Here is a 21,827-nt window from a genome sequence, read left to right on the forward strand (position 1 = left end):
TGCTGCCACCACCAGTGTTACACAAAGAACAGGGAAAGAGCCCACTTGGAAACATCTTTCCCCCCAAAATATTTTCCACTGAATGCATCTGATGAAGTGAGCTGTAGCTCACGAAAGCTTATGCTCAAATAAATTGGTTAGTCTCTAAGGTGCCATAAGCCGTCCTTTTCTTTTTGCGGATACAGACTAACATGGCTGCTACTCTGAAACTAATGAGGTAATAACTGTCAGGCATGTTGCTAACTGAACTATTAAGAAGACTGGATGGATGCATACTTGAAAAGTCATGTGGACACAGCAGAAACTGAGAGGCAGAATGGTTTATTAGATATGGCATTGGACTAGGAATCTGGAGAGGTGGGCTCTGTTTCTAGCACAGCCACTGACGTGCTGTTTGATTTTGGGCATGTCACTGCACCCATAGGTGCTCCAACTGGAGAAGCGAGGGGGAGGGGAGTGCTGCCACATCCTCTGGCTTGAAGTGGTTTCCATTATATACAGGCTTTACAGTTTGGATCAATGGCTCGAAGCACTGACACAATAAAAACTGTTATAGAACCCCTGACTGCACCTCTGTTTCCCATCTAACTTTTGGTCTGTCTGTCTGTTTGAGCAGGGTGTTTCTGATTTTGTATGTGTAGAGTACCTGGCACAATGGAGCCCTGATCTCACCTGGAACCCACAGGTACTATTGTAATACAAAGTAATCATAACTATAATGGAAAATAAGCAAAAAATTTGCAATCTGTGATTGGGAGGATAAAAGACAGGTGAGAATGCAAGTTCAGAAAACAGTCTCTTGAGGTAGGATCATTCCATCTACTTCTCAAGTGCATCCTGACCAAGGTGACCTTGGCTGAGAGGTGTTTAAAGTGGTCTGTGCCAGGTCCATGCAACCCACCTCCCTTTTCCCACCACATGTGGGTGCACTGTGAAAAATCAGGCTCAGGATGAGCAGATGGGACTGAATCATGGCTGGGAAGGGGCTCATGCACATACAGAGTGCCAAAGGGTTGCAGAGAAATAGAAAATCAAACAGAAGGAAAGAGACAAGTAGTAACTGTTTGGAAACCACTGGTCACTAGTAGATCCCCCAAAACCTGTGGGACTCAGGCAGCTTTTCCCATGAGAGACAAACTCCAACAGAAGATGAACTTCCATAAATTGAAATTCACAGAATTTCATATCCATGGAACCAAAGATAACCATTGACTAGAACCCTTAATTTTTTACATAAACTTTATATTCTTTATACATAATAGAAACCCGTAAAGAGACCCAAAGCACGAGATCTCCATGGCATATATTTCCACTGGTTTTAGAAATGGCCATGTAATTGTAATTTTTTGAGTGCACTTACTCTTATAACCTTTGTAACAAACTATGGGAGATAAAAAATATATAGATTAATAAGGGATAGAAGAATCGAGGAAGAGTACACTTACACAATCAGCTTCTGTTTTGAATTCACATTCCACTTCTTTCATATTTTTCAAACTCAGTGTCTTTGCTCTGTAACCAATACAGGGAGAAAAGCTATAAAGCAGATCATCAGTAATCTTGAATATGGGTAGGTAGAGATACAGGCCTAAAATATAACATAGAGAGCTACAGTGTTCTAACAATAGAATTGCTATATATATTTTTGCATGTTTAAAGTACATTTCATATTGTAATCACTCTATAAAAATCAGGACAGCCAGTTACTAGGAAAAATATCCTTCAAGTGTACAAATGCTAGATAGGCTGAGGTTGGTTCTGTAGCCTCTTTAAATTCTGAAAAGTTGTTATAGTATATTACTTTAAATTGAAAAGTAAAAGTACAGAAATTTTAAAATAAGAAAAATGGGACTTTTTTGAAAAATAATAATCTTCAATTATGTAAATGTTACTCCTGTTATGCCTCTGATACTATATTAATAGGCACTGACTCCAGGGGTGCTTTGGGGCTGGAGCACCCCCAGAAAAAAAATAGTGAGTGCTCAGCACCCACTGGTGGTGCCCTCCTTCCCAATAGCGTAGCTAGGCCCTCACCGACCCCAAGTGGTGCCTTTTTAATTCTTTGGCGCCTTTTACAGTGTGAAGGAGCCAGTGAAGGACCCCAAGCAAAAGTGCTGCTGAAGACCCAGAGCACCGCTGGGTGAGTACCAGGGGGAGGTGCCTTTTTTTTTTTTTTAATCTCCGCTCCCCCTGTTTTTTCCACTTGGCTAAGCCACTGCTCCGCCTCCTGCCAGCAGCGGGCCCTGCCGATCAGCGCGTCCCCTCCTCCACAGTGTCTCCAGCCTGCCTGCTGCAGAACAGCTGTTCAGCGATGTGCACGAGGTGCTGGAGGGGCAGGACAGGAGGCAGTAAGAAGGGGGGGGGAGGCCGAACATGGTGGGAAGCAGTGGCGTGGGGGTGGAGCGGGGACAGGAAGAGGTGGGGTGGGGGGCCCAGGGCAAGTGCCCCAGATGCCAGGGAGTGGAAGGGGAGGGGAGGCCAGGAGTGGAAGGGACAGGACCAGCTCCTTCCGGCCACTTGGAGACTGCTCTGCAGTGTGGCGGGCTGGGGCTGCCTGAGAGGGCCTGGCTGGGGAAGTGGCTTCCACGCACCGCCCAGCTTCAGGTGCCTGGGGGGTGAGCGAGCTAGAGACTCCCTCCCCACAGCACGTTTCTGGCTCACTCAGCAGTGGTTCCCGGCAGCCGAGCCCAGGCAGGGAGCAGAAGCTGCCTCCCCAACCAGGCTCTCTCAGGCAGCTGCGGGCTGCAGAGCAGTGACCAGGAGGAGCCAGCATTAGAAGCGGCTCCCTCCTGCTCCCCCCCGGGCTCCTGCCTGCCGTGGGGGAGGAGAGGGGCTAGGTGCAGTGGGAGGACAGAGTGTTCCTCCTGCAGGTAATGTGGGTTGGGAGAGAGTGGTGGCCCCAGGGCGAGGTTGGCAGGTGGGGGGACACGTGACCTCCCCTTTAGATCATGCCCCGGCCATCATGGGAGGCACCAGTCGTCCCTCAGGGCTCGGGGACCTTCTGCCTTTCATCATCCTTATTACAATGATGATCACATGGGACCTGATTCAAAAGACTCCCATTGACTTCAGTTGGTGTTGGTTCAGACTTATGGCCAAACTTTGGGCCAAATTCCCCCCTGTGGAAAACCAGACACCCAGTCACAAGATATAACTGAAATCAGAATTTGGCCTTTTCCTTACTAACAGGACTTTCCAAACATGTACATTTTGTTCATTAATAAGTAATTTCTAGCTCTTATGCAGTGCTGGTCATCAGTGGATCTCAAACAGGAGGCTGCCAAAACTGCACTGATGAATTCAATCAGAAGTCATCTACTGTAATTATAATCACTGAGCATTTTTATCCTATTTTCACCCTAATCCTGCATCATGCAAATCATTCTGGAAGGACAGACCCCATACCCAGCAGGAGCCCCATTAGTTCAACATGCATTGAATCAGGCTCTCTATACTGTACTTAACTTCAATGAAGTTCTGCATGCATGCTGGCAACCCGTCACATGGGGTTGGTAACTTATAAGTTCATTGGTTTACCAGCATTGGGAGGATCACTGACCTCAAAGAATATTTTCCTTTATTCAAAACCTAAGCATAGTTATTTAATTGCACTGTGAAAATAATACATATTAATATGTGCTATTTGTAGTTTTTTTCCCATTGTTTATTTTTTGGAACTTATACACAGAATTTTCAGTGTGTGGATTTTTTTTCTTTAGGCACTGGAATGGTTTTCCTATTGGTTTTTATTACAACATTTTAAAATGTGTAGAATGTCAGCTGGCATCTCCTTCAGTACAGTAGCTAGAGGTTGATGACAACACTCAGTAACTAAGGCTTGCCGGATACCCTGTACTTTTCAGTGAGCAAAAAAAGGCTCTAATGGAAGGAAATTTGTATTGATCTTATTATTGATCTTACCCTAGCTTTGGTTTATATGTCATAGAGATTTGTAATTATTTTAAAAAATCATAAAATAATTTCACGTTATGAAACTGTTTTAGAATTCTTTAATGTCCAGGAAATGTACCAGTCTGACTGGTTTTCTTTTTATTTGTAAGTGTACATTCCTTTTTATACGAGCATTAAGACACTCCAAGCAGTGCATTTCAAGGCCATTATTGTACTTAGTAGTTAGGGCATTATAAAAATAATCACTCATTTTTAGTGTCCCTATATCTAATATTTTCTGTTAGTTACAAAAAATGAGGTTTCATTATTTAACCCAGTGTATTGTACATCTATACTGAGAATGGAGCAATATATGTCACAATGATTTGCTTCTAGAACATTTCAAGAACAAATGATGTCTCACCTTTGGAAGCGGAAAATCACTATAACTATAGTGCAGACAACTCCATACAATAGTCCCACGTTAGCAGCAAAGCAAACTGTAAATACATAGGTACTAACCCATATGCTCTTCAACGAAGGAAACAAAAGACACAGTTAGTTTAAGCTCTCCATAAAGCTGTATAATTATTTTTAATTGGGAATAAATATGTTTAAAGTTACCAGCAAGAGGCTTAAATTAGAACGATAACTAGAGATTGCAGCCAGACATCTCTGAAGTGGCAAATGAGGAAAACTGAATTATCCATTAAAATTTTACCTCGCCCTCTGAGAACACAAATGATCTGACACTCTAACAAGTTTAGGGTCATGGAAGTCCATTTCTGAAGCCCTTGTAATGACATACATTGCTACAGTAGCAATGTTATTCAGGCTGAACACAACTTGGTTTTTGCCAAGGCTCTATGCATTTCATTTTCCAGGTTGGCAAGTTAATGACAACTTGTTCACTGCACACATTTTAAAAAACCTGCCTCCTTTTACACAGTGCCACATGCAATATGAACTAGGGGTTCTTTTTCACAGTGAAGTAGGAAAGGAATTATAAATTAACACTTATTCTACTCTATAACTGGTTTAACGATCAGCAGAATGTGTAAACATGATTGCTCCTAATAATTAAAGGTCGTTTGTAAAACTTTTGACAAAACTTATGCTCATCTATTGCAATATATGTTGGAAACTTAGCCAGGCTAAGTGAGTGATTCAGCGCATTACGTTTTAAAGGCCACATTTTTCAGCCAGGCCTCTCAGTAACTTCCAAGTGAGCACATGCAAACACAGATTCACAGATACAAACACACTTTAAAAACTCCTACATTGGTACTCTTAAAAGGAGTCAGACTGTCCTGTCAGTTACACATGCACACTAGACAGTACCCAAGTGTTAGAATTTGCAACAGTATTCATTCATTCATTCGTGTGCATGCAAGTGTAAACATTGTTCAAGAGCGCATATACATATTTACAGAGGCACAATAATGTCAACAAGGAATTTTACACCTTCAGAAGTAGAGGCCCAGGCTGAAGATTTGCACCTCGGAACTGACTTTGTTTTCATTCTTAATGTAGGTCCAACAGCTCTGCTCTGTTATGAAACCCCAGAAAGTATTATGCTGCTCATGTCACAATTACTATAGAAGTTTGCTGGAGCATGGATCGAGCCAGGAGTGGTCAGAGATTGTTAACATCTTTTTTAAAAGTATATTTCACTGGTATGCAAAACTGTTGCCACATGTAACTGGGTCCTTCAATAAAGGGAGCAGAGTCAAAGGGCATCTGGACTGGTTACCTGCTGCCCAACTGGGCTCAAGGAAAGGCAGCGGGAACTTATAAAGGGGAGGATAGCTGTAGGTGGGCTAGGCCGACACCTGCAGACACTGCAGGGAATAAGAAGGTTCCTTCAGGGCCAAGAGTTAACAAGCATCAGAAAGGAAGCCTGTGGAGGAGGCCAAACTCCAGGGAAGAAGTGCCAAGAGAGCAGGAAGACAGACCCTCAGCGAGGAAGAACTGTGCCCAGTTTGGGATTGGGATGAAATAAACAAAATTTTAAAGAAAGGATAGGCCCTCAGGGAGGAGGGTGGGAGAGAATGCTGGGCAATAACAGCTGAGCCAGCTTCCTGGTCACTGAGCTTCAATTAAACACTGCAGAACAGACCTCGTTAAGAAGAACTGTACCTACCTAATGGGGGAGGGGGGGAAGAAAGGGGGTGGAGGAGAGCTGGGAGGCTAATTAAGCCACTAGGCAAAAAAAGGAAGTAGGGAGAGAGAGATTGATCTTCCCCGCTTACCTCTGGGGCTGAAGGCTCCCAAAGTCTGTGGGAATAAGGCTAAATGGTGTACAAGGGTGGTGGGAATCAACATTGTAAATAAACTGCACTGGATGTTTTATCAGCCTGAAGGTCTCTGAGAGGTATGTGGACTTGAGCAGGGGCAGGAGCAAGTGAGCCTGCGACATGTGGGGGCTTGTCTGGGATCTTCGCCAGCACAAGGTTTCGTGTCCTGGATGATGGAGGAGACCTTGCAATGGCTGGTAAAACAGTAAGAAGAAATGCCGAAGACCCTGCAAAGATTTGAACAATCCCACCAACATGGAAAAGCAAGCTTTGCTTACCTGGCAGGCAGAGCAACAGAATAGCTTGCAAGATTTCATAAGGGAACAAACTAATGTGCAGCAGCAGCTCCTACAGAAGGTGGTGAGTCCCATGGTGGGGGATGATGCCTGGATACAGGGCCTAGGACTACATAAGATTGGCCCTGCAGATGACCCTGATGCATTCCTGGGCACTTTGGAGAGGATCACTATGGGTGCAGGTTGGGACAGAGCAACCTGGGCTCTGCGGCTGGCTCCCTATCTGGCAAAGGAAGCCCAAGCAGCCTATATGGCTATGAGTGAGGAGCAGGCCAGGAATTATGAGGTGATGAAGGCAACCATCTTGGATCAGGTGAGTCTGTCCACTGAGAAGTACCACCAGAAGTTCTGATCCACAAGGTGGACTGGGCGTTTACAGGCCCAGGCATTCACCCAAGGCTTTATGGACTGGCCACCTGCTGGTTGAGACCAGAAACCCAAGCAGTGGGGGAAATAATGGATGCTCTAGGGCTAGAACAGTTCCTTCAAGTCCTCCCCAAGAACCTGTGAGCATGGGTTAGATGGCATCGACCAGGTAAAGTGGATGCAGCTGTGAAATTGACTGAGGAATACACAGAGCCAGACTTTTCTGGGAAAGAGGGACAACCGTATAAGGGTCTAGAGCTTGGGAGGAATACTGGAGAACACACAGCAGGAAGGGGTGTAGAGAGCAAGAAAGAAGAACCCCAAGGAGTTCTGGCTGGGGTTCAACCCGTTACATGTTATTAGTGTGGGTGACAGAGACACACAAAAAGGGACTGCCTGTATATGGACTGTGGTTTTGCTGAGTTTTGTGGCTGGGCTGGGACTAGGAGGAAACTCCAGCGTGGCCTTGTGGATACAGCCTCAGCTTGCTCCCTTGTCCAGAGGGAGCTGGCGAAGCCTCACTGTATGATTTCTGAAGCAACTATCCCCATGGACACATTCTATGTTCATAAGAGAAAAGACTGAGCCCATAGGAGAAACCGTATAAGCCCCCAGTCAACAGCACCCAAGCCAGGAGGAAAGGAGAGTTCCCCAGGCAACTGAAGGTGGGGGGTTGGGAATTAAGAAAGCCCAAGCTCCTTATTGAGGGACTAATGGAGTCATAGAATATCAGGGTTGGAAGGGGCCTCAGGAGGTCATCTAGTCCAGCCCCCTGCTCAAAGCAGGACCAATCCCCAACTAAATCATCCCAGCCAGGGCTCTGTCAAGCCTGACCTTAAAAACCTCAAAGGAAGGAGATTCCACCGCCTCCCTAGGTAACCCATTCCAGTGCTTCACCACCCTCCTAGTGAAATAGTTTTTCCTAATATCCAACCTAAAACTCCACACCATCCTCCAGATCATTAAGGAAGATATTGAACAAAACTGGCCCCAGGACCAACCCTTGGGACACTCCACTTGATACCGGCTGCCAACTAGAAATGGAGCCATGGATCACTACCCATTGAGCCCAACAATCTAGCCAGCTTTCTATCTACCTTATAGTCCATTCATCCAGCCCATACTTCTTTAACTTGCTGGCAATAATACTGTGGGAGACAGTGTCAAAAGCTTTGCTAAAGTCAAGGAATAACACATCCACTGCTTTCCCCTCATCCACAGAGCCAGTTATCTTGTCAAAGAAGGCAATTAGTCAGGCATGACTTGCCCTTGGTGAATCCATACTGACTGTTCCTGATCACTTTACTCTCCTCTAGGTGCTTCAGAATTGATTCCTTGAGGACCTGCTCCATGATTTTTCCAGGGACTGAGGTGAGGCTGACTGGCCTGTAGTTCCCCGGATGCTCCTTCTTCCCTTTTTTTAAAGATGGGTGCTACATTAGCCTTTTTCCAGTCGTCCGGGACCTCCCCCGATCGCCATGAGTTTTCAAAGATAATGGACAATGGCTCTGCAATCACATCTGCCAACTCCTTTGGCACTCTCGGATGCAGCGCATCTGGCCCCATGGACTTGTGCTCGTCCAGCTTTTCTAAATAGTCTCAAACCACTTCTTTCACCACTGAGGGCTGCTCACCTCCTCCCCACACTGTGTTGCCCAGGACAGCAGTGTGGGAGCTGACCTTGTCTGTGAAAACTGAGGCAAAAAAAGCATTGAGTACATTCGCTTTTTCCACATCCTCTGTCATTAAGTTGCCTCCCTCATTCAGTCAGGGGCCCACACTTTCCTTGACTTTCTTCTTGTTGCTAACATACCTGAAGAAACCCTTCTTGTTACTCTTAACATCTCTTGTTAGCTGCAACTCCAAGTGTAATTTGGCCTTCCTGATTTCACTCCTGCATGCCTGTGCAATATTTTTATACTCATCCCTGCTCATTTGTCCAATCTTCCACTTCTTGTAAGCTTCTTTTTTTGTGTTTAAGATCAGCAAGGATTTCACTGTTAAGCCAAGCTGGTCACTTGCCATATTTACTATTCTTTCTACACATCGGGATGGTTTGGCCCTGTAACCTCAATAAGGATTCTTTAAAATAAAGCCAGCTCTCCTGGACTCGTTTCCCCCTCATGTTATTCTCCCAGGGGATCCTGCCCATCAGTTCTCTGAGGGAGTCAGTCTGGTTTTCTGAAGTTCAGAGTCCATATTCTGCTGTTCTCCTTTCTTCCTTGTGTCAGGATCCTGAACTCGACCATCTCATGGTCACTGCCTCCCAGATTCCCATCCACTTTTGCTTCCCCTACTCATTCTTCCTGGTTTGTGAGCAGCAGGTCAAGAAGAGCTCTGCCCCTAGTTGGTTCCTCCAGCACTTGCACCAGAAAATTGTCTCCTACACTTTCCAAAAACTTCCTGGATTGTCTGTGCACTGCTGTATTGCTCTCCCAGCAGATATCAGGGTGATTGAAGTCTCCCATGAGAACCAGGACGTGTGATGTAGTAGCTTCTGCAAGTTGCCGGAAGAAAGCCTCATCCACCTCATCCCCCTGGTCCGGTGGTCTATAGCAGACTCCCACCACGACATCACCCTTGTTGCTCACACTTCTAAACTTAATCCAGAGACTTTCAGGTTTTTCTGCAGTTCCATACTGGAGCTCTGAGCAGTCATACTGCTTTCCTACATACAATGCAACTCCCCCCACCTTTTCTGCCCTGCCTGTCCTTCCTGAACAGTTTATATCCATCCATGACGGTACTCCAGTCATGTGAGTTATCCCACCAAGTCTCTGTTGTTCCAATCGCATCATAATTCCTTGACTGTGCCAGGATTTACAGTTCTTCCTGCTTGTTTCCCAGGCTTCTTGCATTTGTGTACAGGCACTTAAGAGAACTCGCTGATCATCCCTCTTTCTCAGTATGAGGCAGGAGCCCTCCCCTTTCGCGCTCTCCTGCTCATGCTTCCTCCCGGTATCCCACTTCCGCACTTACCTCAGGGCTTTGGTCTCCTTCTCCCGGTGAACCTAGTTTAAAGCCCTCCTCACTAGGTTAGCCAGCCTGCTTGCAAAGATGCTCTTCCCTCTCTTCGTTAGGTGGAGCCCATCTCTGCCTAGCACTCCTCCTTCTTGGAACACCATCCCATGGTCAAAGAATCCAAAGCCTTCTCTCCGACACCACCTGCATAGGCATTCGTTCTCTATGCAGGCCTTTTCCTTCCACGGGGAGGATGGACGAGAACATCATTTGTGCCTCAAACTCTTTTATCCTTCTTCCCAGAGCTATGTAGTCTGCAGTGATCCGCTCAAGGTCATTCTTGGCAGTATCACTGGTGCCCACGTGGCAACAAGGGCACACTGCTGACTCATATCCAGCTTCTCAGTGAACAGGAACAGCCAGCATGGATTCACCAAGGGAAGGTGATGCCTGACTAATCTAATCACCTTTTATGATGAGATTACTGGTTCTGTGGATGAAGGGAAAGCAGTGGATGTATTGTTTCTTGACTTTAGCAAAGCTTTTGACACGGTCTCCCACAGTATTCTTGTCAGCAAGTTAAGGAAGTATGGGCTGGATGAATGCACTATAAGGTGGGTAGAAAGCTGGCTAGATTGTCGGGCTCAACGGGTAGTGATCAATGGCTCCATGTCTAGTTGGCAGCCGGTATCAAGTGGAGTGACCCAAGGGTCGGTCCTGGGGCCGGTTTTGTTCAATATCTTCATAAATGATCTGGAGGATGGTGTGGATTGCACTCTCAGCAAATTCGCGGATGATACTAAACTGGGAGGAGTGGTAGATATGCTGGAGGGGAGGGATAGGATACAGAAGGACCTAGACAAATTGGAGGATTGGGCCAAAAGAAATCTGATGAGGTTCAATAAGGATAAGTGCAGGGTCCTGCACTTAGGATGGAAGAATCCAATGCACCGCTACAGACTAGGGACCGAATGGCTAGGCAGCAGTTCTGCGGAAAAGGACCTAGGGGTGACAGTGGACAAGAAGCTGGATATGAGTCAGCAGTGTGCCCTTGTTGCCAAGAAGGCCAATGGCATTTTGGGATGTATAAGTAGGGGCATAGCGAGCAGATCGAGGGACGTGATCGTTCCCCTCTATTCGACATTGGTGAGGCCTCATCTGGAGTACTGTGTCCAGTTTTGGGCCCCACACTACAAGAAGGATGTGGATAAATTGGAGAGAGTCCAGCGAAGGGCAACAAAAATGATTAGGGGTCTAGAACACATGACTTATGAGGAGAGGCTGAGGGAGCTGGGATTGTTTAGCCTGCAGAAGAGAAGAATGAGGGGGGATTTTGATAGCTGCTTTCAACTACCTGAAACGGGGTTCCAAAGAGGATGGCTCTAGACTGTTCTCAATGGTAGCAGATGACAGAACGAGGAGTAATGGTCTCAAGTTGCAGTGGGGGAGGTTTAGATTGGATATTAGGAAAAACTTTTTCACTAAGAGGGTGGTGAAACACTGGAATGCGTTACCTAGGGAGGTGGTAGAATCTCCTTCCTTAGAGGTTTTTAAGGTCAGGCTTGACAAAGCCCTGGCTGGGATGATTTAACTGGGAATTGGTCCTGCTTCGAGCAGGGGGTTGGACTAGATGACCTTCAGGGGTCCCTTCCAACCCTGATATTCTATGATTCTATGATTCTCATCTGCTGTAATCCCCAGGTCTTCAGGAAAGGGACCAATATGTATTTCTCTCTTAGTACAGAACCAAATGCAGTGGGGTCCAATCCTGACTGGGGCTTCCGGGCACTAAGGTAATACTAAGTAATAAATAATTAAGATACTTTAAATGTCTTTCTCCACTAGTGATGTCAATGGATTCTCTGAATCTTTTTGCTAGACCCTCTATTTGATAGGAAGTCAATATATATAAACTGACACCAAAGCCTCCTGCTACTGAGGATGTTAGAGATAGAGCAATCTAAAAGACAGTGGAAGGAACAAAAGCAGTATTTGATTTTAGGAAAGCTGGTGAGTGCACTTAGAACCCTCCTTTGACAGACTTCCATTCTTCATCTTAGTTGTAACAAGAGACACAGAAAGCTGGAGTGGATGAGCCAAAGCAATCATCCTCTTACATGTCAATCACCCTTTCCAAGGTTTATGTTGGCCATGAATCAGTACTTTGTCAGTCTGGGTAGCACTCAGACTCTTAGAAAAGCAATTTTGTTGATAATCTGCTGGACATTCTAATTTATGGATTGTTGTAAGGGTCAACAAAGAAAACATAGAAACCTCAAAGATTTCTTTGGCAAGCCACTTCGAGAGAGATAGCAGAGGCTTATAATTTAACTACAGCATTCTTCAAACCTTAACAGTAACACATTCCACGTATGCAGTGTCATTGTAGCCGTGTTGCTCCCAGGATATTAGAGAGAGAAAGTGGGTGAGGTAATATCTTTTATTGGACCAACTTCTGCTGATCAGAGAGACAAGCTTTTGAGTCCCCATTAAATATACACTGTAGTTGTTTGATGACACCCTGTATGGGTTCCAGTGTGGAGTGGTAGGTGACATCTAGAAGGGTGCGGTTGGAGAGGGTTTTATTTCTGTATTGATGCAGGTTCTCTTGGGGTATTTGGGTTGCCTGTTTCATGTTGTGATCTACTTCTCTGGTGGAGTGTCCTTGTTTGGTGAACACGGGTTTGAGTGTGTTAAGGTGTAAATCTCAGACTTTCTCCTCAGAGCGTATTCTGTGCCTGGCTGTAGATAACAGATTTCTTGGGGTGGTTACTGGATCTATGAAAGTAGATGTGGTGATCCATGCATTTCTTGTATATAGTTGTCTGTAGGGTTCCACTGTTGAAGCTAATCATGGTGTTCATGAAGTTGACACTGGTGTGGGAGTGTTCCAGTGAGAGTTTAAATGGATGGATAGTGGTTGTTGACATTGAGGTGGAAATCTATGAGGGTGTTTAAGTCATCTGTCCAGGGGATTGAAATATCATCGATGTATCTCAGGTATATTGTTGGTGTAGTGGTATATTTGTCCAGACATTCTTCTTCAAGGTGGGCCATGAAGAGGTTGGCGTATTGAGAAGCCATCCAAGTACCCATGTCTGTTCCCATGGTTTGGACAAAGTATTCATTGGGGAATGTAAAATTGTTATGGGTAAGGATTAAATGAATGAGTTTGGTGATGTGTTTGAGGCGGATATCTGCGGGTTGTCTATTGTCTTGTAAATATTTGAGGCAAGCAGCTATGTTGACTTTGTGAGGGATGTTGGTGTAAAGGAAGGTGACATCCATGGTGTTAAGGATGGTGTTCTGAGGGAGGCTGTTAATGTTGCGAGGTTTGTGGAGGAAGTCAGTTGTGTCCTGAAGAAATCTGGCACTTTGTGTGGTTTGTGGTTTGAAGATGGTTTCTATGAGTCCTGATATTGTTTCAGTAAGAGTGCCACGGCCAGATATAATGGGTCTGCCTGGGTTCCCTTGTTTGTGTATCTTGGGAAGCATGTAAAAGGTCCCTGGAGTGCATTCCTGGGGGATGAGTTTGTAGAGTTTCTCTTGGAGTTGTTTGGGAACTGATTTGATGATATCCTTAAATTCCTGGGTAAATTGTGCTGAAGGGTCTTCTTTGAGTTCTTTACAGTAGGTGGTGGTGTCAGAGTGTTGTCAGTTGGTCTCGTAAATGTAATCATCACAGTTGAGGATTACGATGGCACCCCTTTTGGGTGTTGGTTGGATCACTATCTGGTAGTTGGATTTCAGGAACTGTATAGCTGTCCTCTCAGTGGTGGTGGAGAGATTGTGGTGGACGTGTTGTTTGTTAAGAATTTCAGTCAATTTTCTTCCTGAAGCAATCAATATAATGATCAAGGGCATGGTTTCACCCACTATTTGTTGTCCAATCAGATGATTCCATAGGCACCAACTCTGTGGGTGCTCTAGCCCTGGAGCACCCATGGGAAAAAAAAGTGGGTGCTCAGCACCCATCGGCAGCCCATGGACCAGTGCCTCCCCCTCCCACCGTGATCAGCTGTTCAGGAGTGGGGGGAGGGGGCGAGAAGAGGCAGGGGGAGGGCTTGGGGGATGGGGTGAAATGGGGGCAGAGCCTGGGGCAGAGTGGGGGTTGAGCACCCCTCAGGATCTGAGTAAGTTGGTGCCTATGTATGATTCTTTTTTCTTATGATTGTCGATGGGACGTGGTAATTGTGAGTAGTGTCATCACTGTTGTGCAAGAATTCTTTCAGATGGAGCCAGGGGAAGAATTCTTCTAGTTTTCCACATGCTAGTATGGAATCAGGTTCTGTGGTGGGTCAGATGTTCAGTCCCTTAGAGAGTACAGATAATTCACCTCCAATTAGGGGTAGTATTGATAAACTGATGAGGTTTAGGTTTTGTGTAATGTCCACATGATGGGTACTGGTGCCATAGTTTCTCCTGGAGTTGGTGTTCTGTGGGTTGTGGAGTAGTTGTAGTTGGTTCAATTTTTTGTTTTTGTGTTGGATGGCTCTCGTCAGGGATTTTTTAATATATAATTGTTTTGGATTTCTTGTATGACTTCCACGTAACTTTCCTGATTTTTTTTCTTCCAGTGTGTGGGAGCACGTCATGATTTTTTGTTCAAGGTGGTTCCTTCCAGAGTACGTGAGGTGCAGTAAGTGGTTCCTCAGTTTTTCTGAAGTTCATCTGGAGAGCTGTTCAGCATATTTGGAGTTGTATGTAGTGGTCAGAGGGTTACAGATGGTGAGACCTCTGGGAATAATGCTTTGTTTCTTGCATTTGCTCAGGAAGTAGATGTCACTGTTAAGTTTTGTTTCCTTTTTCTTCATGTTGTGGAGTTTTCATTTCAGATGGCAGAATTTGATATCTTCCATTGTTTTATGCAGTGTTGTTGTAGCCATGTTGATCCCAGGATATTAGAAAGACAAGCAGTCTTGTGCCTCCTGATACTGGAGGGCACAAAAAAAGGGGGAGGACATGTGACCCCTCATGTGTTGTCTCTGGGAGGAACTTCAAGCCCCACCTCCCTGGGCCAGGGCAGCCAGTCCGCCGGCTCCTTGGGGGCTGGGGCCATAGAAGCGGGAAGCACGTACCTCTGGTCCCAGCCCCAGCCTGGGGAGACTCATAGCTCCCCCCAGAGCTTGCGGACACCTCAGTAGGGGAGGTACAGGGTGCAGACAATGCCCTTACTTCTGGCTGAGCAGAGGCTAGGGAACCTGCTCCAGGTGCCTTCCCCAGCAACCCCCAACCCTACTCCCAGCCTGGGACCTCAGCACTCTCCCCACCCCACCAGAGGTACCTGTAGGGGGCTCTGTCCTTCTCCCACTGTGCCCTCCCTTCTCCCCAGCTTGCTTGACTGCTCTCCGTGGCAGCTGGGCCCTGGCAGGGAGCAGGATGGAGCCACTTCTCATGCCAGCTGAAGGTGGCCACTCCGGATCGCTGACTCTGCACAGCGTGGCAGCTGTCTGAGAGACAGCCCAGCAGGGGAGATGGTGGCGGCCCGCCCTCTCCACTCCCTGCCCAGGCTGGCTGCCAGGGACAGGGGTCAAGCAAGCCAGAAACATGCCAGGATGTGGCTTTGTCTTGCTCGGCCCATCCCCAGCAGCCAGGCCTGGGCGGGGAACAGCAGGGGTGGGCTGCTGCCGCCTCACCAACCAGGTTCTCACAGGCAGTCACCACATTGCACACAGCAGCGGCCATCCTCAGCTGGTATGAGAAGTGGCTGATCCCACACCTTCTGCTCCCTACCCAGGCTCGGCTGCCAGGGACAGGGCCAAATGTGCTGGAGGCGTGGGGGAAGGCAGGCGTGGCAGGAAAAGGAGAGAGCCCTCTCCCTCCCCCCGCAGGCTGAGCAGAAATCTGGGGTGGGGGGTACTGGACCCTCATGTCCCCCATATGCGTTGCCAATAGTGAGGTAATATCTTTTATTGGACCAACTTCTGCTGGTGAGAGAGAGAAGCTTTTGAGCTTACATGGAACTCTTCTGCAGGTCTGGGAAACTAACTCAGTGTCACTGCTAAATACAAGGTGGAACAGATTGTTTACCTTAGTAGTTAACACATATTTCAAGGGACCATTCAAGGTGAAGTGGCCCATTAACACCCATCCAGTCATAAGGAGGAAAGGAAGGGCAGAGGGGAAGTAGCTGGTGGGGAAGGGGGCATTATTAGTGAGTTGCAGCAAATTGTTGTAATAAGCCATAAATACAGTGTTTCTGTTCAATCCTTGATTTTTAGTATCTAGCTAAGTTATGAATTTAAGCTCCCAGGCTCATCTTTTGAAAATGTTGTGCAGGTTTCTTTTGAGGATTGGGACTGTCAGCCTCACCTCAGTCCCTGGAAAAATCATGGAGCAGGTCCTCAAAGAATCAATCCTGAAGTACTTGCATGAGAGGAAAGTGATCAGGAACAGCCAGCATGGATTCACCAAGGAAAGGTCATGCCTGACTAATCTAATCGCCTTTCATCATGAGATTACTGGTTCTGTGGATGAAGGGAAAGCAGTGGATGTATTGTTTCTTGACTTTAGCAAAGCTTTTGACACGGTCTCCCACAGTATTCTTGTCAGCAAGTTAAGGAAGTATGGGCTGGATGAATGCACTATAAGGTGGGTAGAAAGCTGGCTAGATTGTCGGGCTCAACGGGTAGTGATCAATGGCTCCATGTCTAGTTGGCAGCCGGTGTCAAGTGGAGTGCCCCAGGGGTCGGTCCTGGGGCCGGTTTTGTTCAATATCTTCATAAATGATCTGGAGGATGGTGTGGATTGCACTCTCAGCAAATTTGCGGACGATACTAAACTGGGAGGAGTGGTAGATACGCTGGAGGGGAGGGATAGGATACAGAAGGACCTAGACAAATTGGAGGATTGGGCCAAAAGAAATCTGATGAGGTTCAATAAGGATAAGTGCAGGGTCCTGCACTTAGGACGGAAGAATCCAATGCACCGCTACAGACTAGGGACCGAATGGCTAGGCAGCAGTTCTGCGGAAAAGGACCTAGGGGTGACAGTGGACGAGAAGCTGGATATGAGTCAGCAGTGTGCCCTTGTTGCCAAGAAGGCCAATGGCATTTTGGGATGTATAAGTAGGGGCATAGCGAGCAGATCGAGGGACGTGATCGTCCCCCTCTATTCGACATTGGTGAGGCCTCATCTGGAGTACTGTGTCCAGTTTTGGGCCCCACACTACAAGAAGGATGTGGATAAATTGGAGAGAGTCCAGCGAAGGGCAACAAAAATGATTAGGGGTCTAGAACACATGACTTATGAGGAGAGGCTGAGGGAGCTGGGATTGTTTAGCCTGCAGAAGAGAAGAATGAGGGGGGATTTGATAGCTGCTTTCAACTACCTGAAAGGGGGTTCCAAAGAGGATGGCTCTAGACTGTTCTCAATGGTAGCAGATGACAGAACGAGGAGTAATGGTCTCAAGTTGCAGTGGGGGAGGTTTAGATTGGATATTAGGAAAAACTTTTTCACTAAGAGGGTGGTGAAACACTGGAATGCGTTGCCTAGGGAGGTGGTGGAATCTCCTTCCTTGGAAGTTTTTAAGGTCAGGCTTGACATAGCCCTGGCTGGGATGATTTAACTGGGAATTGGTCCTGCTTCGAGCAGGGGGTTGGACTAGATGACCTTCAGGGGTCCCTTCCAACCCTGATATTCTATGATTCTATGATTCTATGATTCTATGACTGACAGATGAGATGTATGACTCCTTGTGAAAAGTGTTCACCCAGAGGTTTTTGTCTTTTACCATTTTCTTGTGTGAGTTCATTCGAGCGCATAGTGATTTTCTGGTTTCACCCACATAGTTGCTATTGGGGCATTTAGTGCACTGGTTTGAAGTAAACCATGTATTGTGATAGACATGTGCAGGACGCATGGATCTCGAAAGGTGTGTTGTGAGGGGTGCTGATCATTGTAGCAGTGGAAATATGTCGGCAGGTTTTGCATCTATTGGTCTGGCAGGGTCTGGTGCCACTTTGAGTTGGTCGGTCGGTCCTGGTCTACAGGGAGGAAGCTTGCTTCTGATGATGAGCTTGGAGAGGTTGTGGGGGGATGTTTGAAGGCCAGAAGAGGGAATCTCCCTTTCCTTTCCTCCCTATGACTGGTGGGCTGCTACAGATTATAAAGCCATTACTACTTCTCCTACCTTCAGTGGACAGGAAGAACAATTGATCCTCAAGAGCCCTTAAATTGTTTCAAGAACCCCCCTCAGCCTTCTTTTCTCAAATCTAAGCATGCCCAGTTTTTTTCACCTTTCCTCATTAGTCAGGTTTTCTAAACCTTCTGTCATCTTTGTTGCTCTCCTCTGGACTCTCTCCACTTTGTTCCCATCTTTCCTGAAGTGTGGAGCCCAGAACTTGACATAGTATTCCAACTGAGGCCTCACCAGTGCTAAGTAGAGGGGGTCAATTACCTCTCGTGTTTTACACACAACACTCTTATTAATACACCCCAGAATGATATTAGCCTTTTTCACAACTGCATGACATTGTTGATTCGTATCCAATTTGTGATCCACTTCCCCAAGTCCTTTTCAGTGGTTCTGTACCTAGCCAGTTATTCCCCATTTTTCAGTTGTGTATTTGTTTTTCCTTCATCAGCAAAATACTTTGCACTTGTCTTTATTGAATTTCATCTTGTTGATTTCAGACTAATCATCGAATTTATCAAGGTTGTTTTGAATTATAATCGTGTCCTCTGAAGTGCCTGCAACCTTTCCCAGCTTGGTGTTATTTGCAAATGTTATAAGCATATGCTTCACCCCATTATCCAAGTCATTAATAAAAATATTGAATAGTACTGGACCCAGGACTGATCCTGTGGGTTCCCACTAGATACATCCTCCTAGTTTGACAGTGAACCATTGATAGCTACTCTTTGAGTACAGTCTTTCAACCAGGTGTGCACCTACGTTACAGTAACTTCATCTAGACCACATTTCCCTAGTTTACTTATGAGAATGTCACGTGGGACAGTATCAAAAGCCTTACTAAAATCAAGATAGATCATGTCTACTGCTTTCCCCTTATCCACTATCCCAGTAACACTGTCAAAGAAGAAAATAAGGTTGGTTTGGCATGATTTGTTTTTGACAAATCCATGCTGGCTATCTCTTATAAACCTATTATCTTCTAGGTACTTACAAACTGATTGTTTAATCATTTATTCTAGTATCTTTCCAGGTAACAAAGTTAGTCTGACCTGTCTATAATTCCCCAGGGTCTGATTTGTTCCCCTTTTTATGAAAAAGAAAGACAATAATTTGACATAATATCTAATATTCTATTTCCAGATACTGTATTTGCCAAACCAATGAGCATAACAATTTTGACTTCTATGTTACATGAAACACACCCTTTTAAATGCTCTTTATTCACATCTGTTCCAAAAGGACAGTTGCTAATTATTTCTAAATGTTTTTAGTATAGTTCCTATCTTCAAAACACTTAAAAACCTAGGCAATAGACTGTTTTCATTTCCAATATACTGTCAATTGCTGCTGGGATCCAATACATTCCAAAATCAGCACTAATTGTAGTCACTCATATTACTTGGGTCTTGGTGGGTCTCCTCAAACAATTCTATTATATAAGCTCAGCACTTCCATTTACAAAAGAAGACAGTCTTTCAATTTGAATTGTACTATCTAGAGCAATATTCTTTACCATTTCATTTTAAAGACTGAACAGAGGTGATGATACAGCTAGCCAAAGATGAATTATTGTTCTAATATATTCAACAAACAAGAATCCAGAGATGGAATCAGCATGGAAATTATACTGTTCCATACACAAGCCTTCTTGGTTCCTTTAGGAGCTAACAGAACTACTGACAAGCCTGGCACTGGAATAACCTAAATTATTCTCCTAGGAGACTTCAACACACATGCTGACAACACCCACATCCCAATGGCTCACGACCTCATGTCCACAATGGTAAGCTTGAGATTCTCCAAGACGCATTCCAGGCATATTCACAGCTGAATACACTCTTGATTTTATCTTAACATTAGTGATAGATAACCTGGGTGTAATAACCATGCTCGTAGCCTTGTCTGACCTTCACTTCATCTAAACAGGTTTCAGAGTAGCAGCCATGTTAGTCTGTATCTGCAGAAAGAAAAGGAGGACTTGTGTCACCTTAGAGACTAACAAATTTATTTGAGCATAAGCTTTAAGTGAGCTGTAGCTCACGAAAACTTATGCTCAAATAAATTTGTTAGTCTCTAAGGTGCCACAGGTCCTCCTTTTCTTCTTTCATCTAAACAGATACCAAAGATTTCTAACCTTGCCACAAGGGAAAAAGAATCAACCAGGCTAATCTGCCTCTGAAAGATTATGAGACAGGTGAGCTTCCAGAATATCCTGGTCGAAAACACCATCTAGTCATTAGAATAACGTGTTGATGGAATAGTTTATATAGTCTCCTACCGATTGACATCAATTTACTTCTCCAGAAATACAACCTCTCTCCACATCATCCACACAGACCACTTGGGATCTCTGGCAACCAGTATCAAGTATATAAAGGACAGACTAGAATGTAGGTCGCACAACATAGGCCCAGAACTTTACCACTTTCAGCACACAGAATTCATAAAAGACTAAGCCACACCTGTGGATGAGACCCAGCGATCCTCCTCCTCCGTTAGTCTGAAAATTATCACCCAGCTGAACTATCCCTAAAAGTTATCAGTCCAGACTTTTAATGCAACTCCTGTGAACAGCTCCTGCCATCTGAGATCCTATTTCCCTGAAGAGACCAGAAGAATCTAAGATGGCCTCCCATAAACAGAACAGAAGGATGCAACCATTAACACTCTTTAACGGAATTACATACAGTGATCACAAACAGACTTTTGAAACGTTTCAAGAGATATCCAAACCAATAGCTATAATATAGAGTCTTGTAAGGAACTGCAGTTCCACTGCCGGGCAAAGATATACAATGTCTCCCTAAGAAAGGGAAATCTACTGGCCCTCCTGAAACATGTGATAATCAGACCAACACTCAACAAATCACCACCACCACCACCAGTTGACTGGATGTCAGCCATGTTTGCTCTGAATATTTGATAGGGATTCTTTGCTGTGAATACTAGTGTCCTGTTCTGATTTCTATTAGAGTATGACTGCATTACTTTTTGTTTCACCAATCTGCTCCATTTAGGGTGACCATACAGAAAGTGTGAAAAATCGAGACGGAGTGGGGAGTAATAGGCACCTATATAAGAAAAAGCCCCAAATATCTGTCCCTATAAAACAGGGACATCTGGTCACCCTAGCTCCATTTCACATTCCTTTCTATGGAGTCTTTTATTTTAACCAAACAAAATCTGTTTTACTCTGCAAACGGGAAAGCATCTACCATATCTAATACTATTTTCATCTGAATTAAGATCTATGCAACATCATTAGAAGCACACAATATCTATTTCCACATCTTTTGTACTTTTATTTCTATATGTCCTGTATAGTTTTCATTCCACGTACCAGGGTGGAATACCAGATTTTTTTACACTTCCATACCAGCAAAACTGTGTTGACTAGCTAACCTAGGGATTTGTATACATACAAAATTGGACATTCTAAATCCATTCTGATTAAGCAGGTCTGACTGCATAAACTTTTTTCATCTTAAATTATGCTTTATCCTTAATAATTTGCCAAAATTCCATTCCTGTTTCTTATAAAGGCAATTAAAATGTCAAATGCTGCTATTTTGTGATTGAGAAAATAAGCTGGCAGTATATAAAAAACTGGCTTGCACTGGCATATCTGTTTTCAGCCTAAAGCAGTATTAAGGTTTTGTTTAGCAAGCATGTGTTTAAGCCTCCGTCTGGAAAACATCCTTAGGTTACATTTCACTTACCCAATCTATTTTATCCACATTCCAATATTTTTTTAAATCACGGAACTGCATTAGCATTCCCTTTAGACCTACAACAATGATACTTGCTAGAACACACTGAAAAAGAAGAAAAGGGAAAAGGCTATTAGGGAATTGCTAGGTAGCAACATTGGCATTTTTC

At 45.0% G+C, this 21,827-nt stretch overlaps 1 protein-coding gene across 1 annotated transcript in view; it reads right to left on the bottom strand.

The window, feature by feature from the left end:
- Positions 1–21,827, bottom strand: part of SLC26A7 (solute carrier family 26 member 7) — a 120,701-nt gene that overhangs the window by 25,690 nt on the left and 73,184 nt on the right. The window contains exons 10-12 of the mRNA XM_077808929.1: positions 21,668–21,763; positions 4,316–4,422; positions 1,446–1,512 (exon numbers count right to left, since the gene is read on the bottom strand). Coding sequence (XP_077665055.1) covers positions 1,446–1,512; positions 4,316–4,422; positions 21,668–21,763 — 270 coding nt within the window. The remainder of the gene's footprint in view (positions 1–1,445; positions 1,513–4,315; positions 4,423–21,667; positions 21,764–21,827) is intronic.

The sequence above is a fragment of the Eretmochelys imbricata genome, chromosome 2 (assembly GCF_965152235.1).
Source record: "Eretmochelys imbricata isolate rEreImb1 chromosome 2, rEreImb1.hap1, whole genome shotgun sequence".
Lineage (NCBI taxonomy): Eukaryota > Metazoa > Chordata > Testudines > Cheloniidae > Eretmochelys > Eretmochelys imbricata.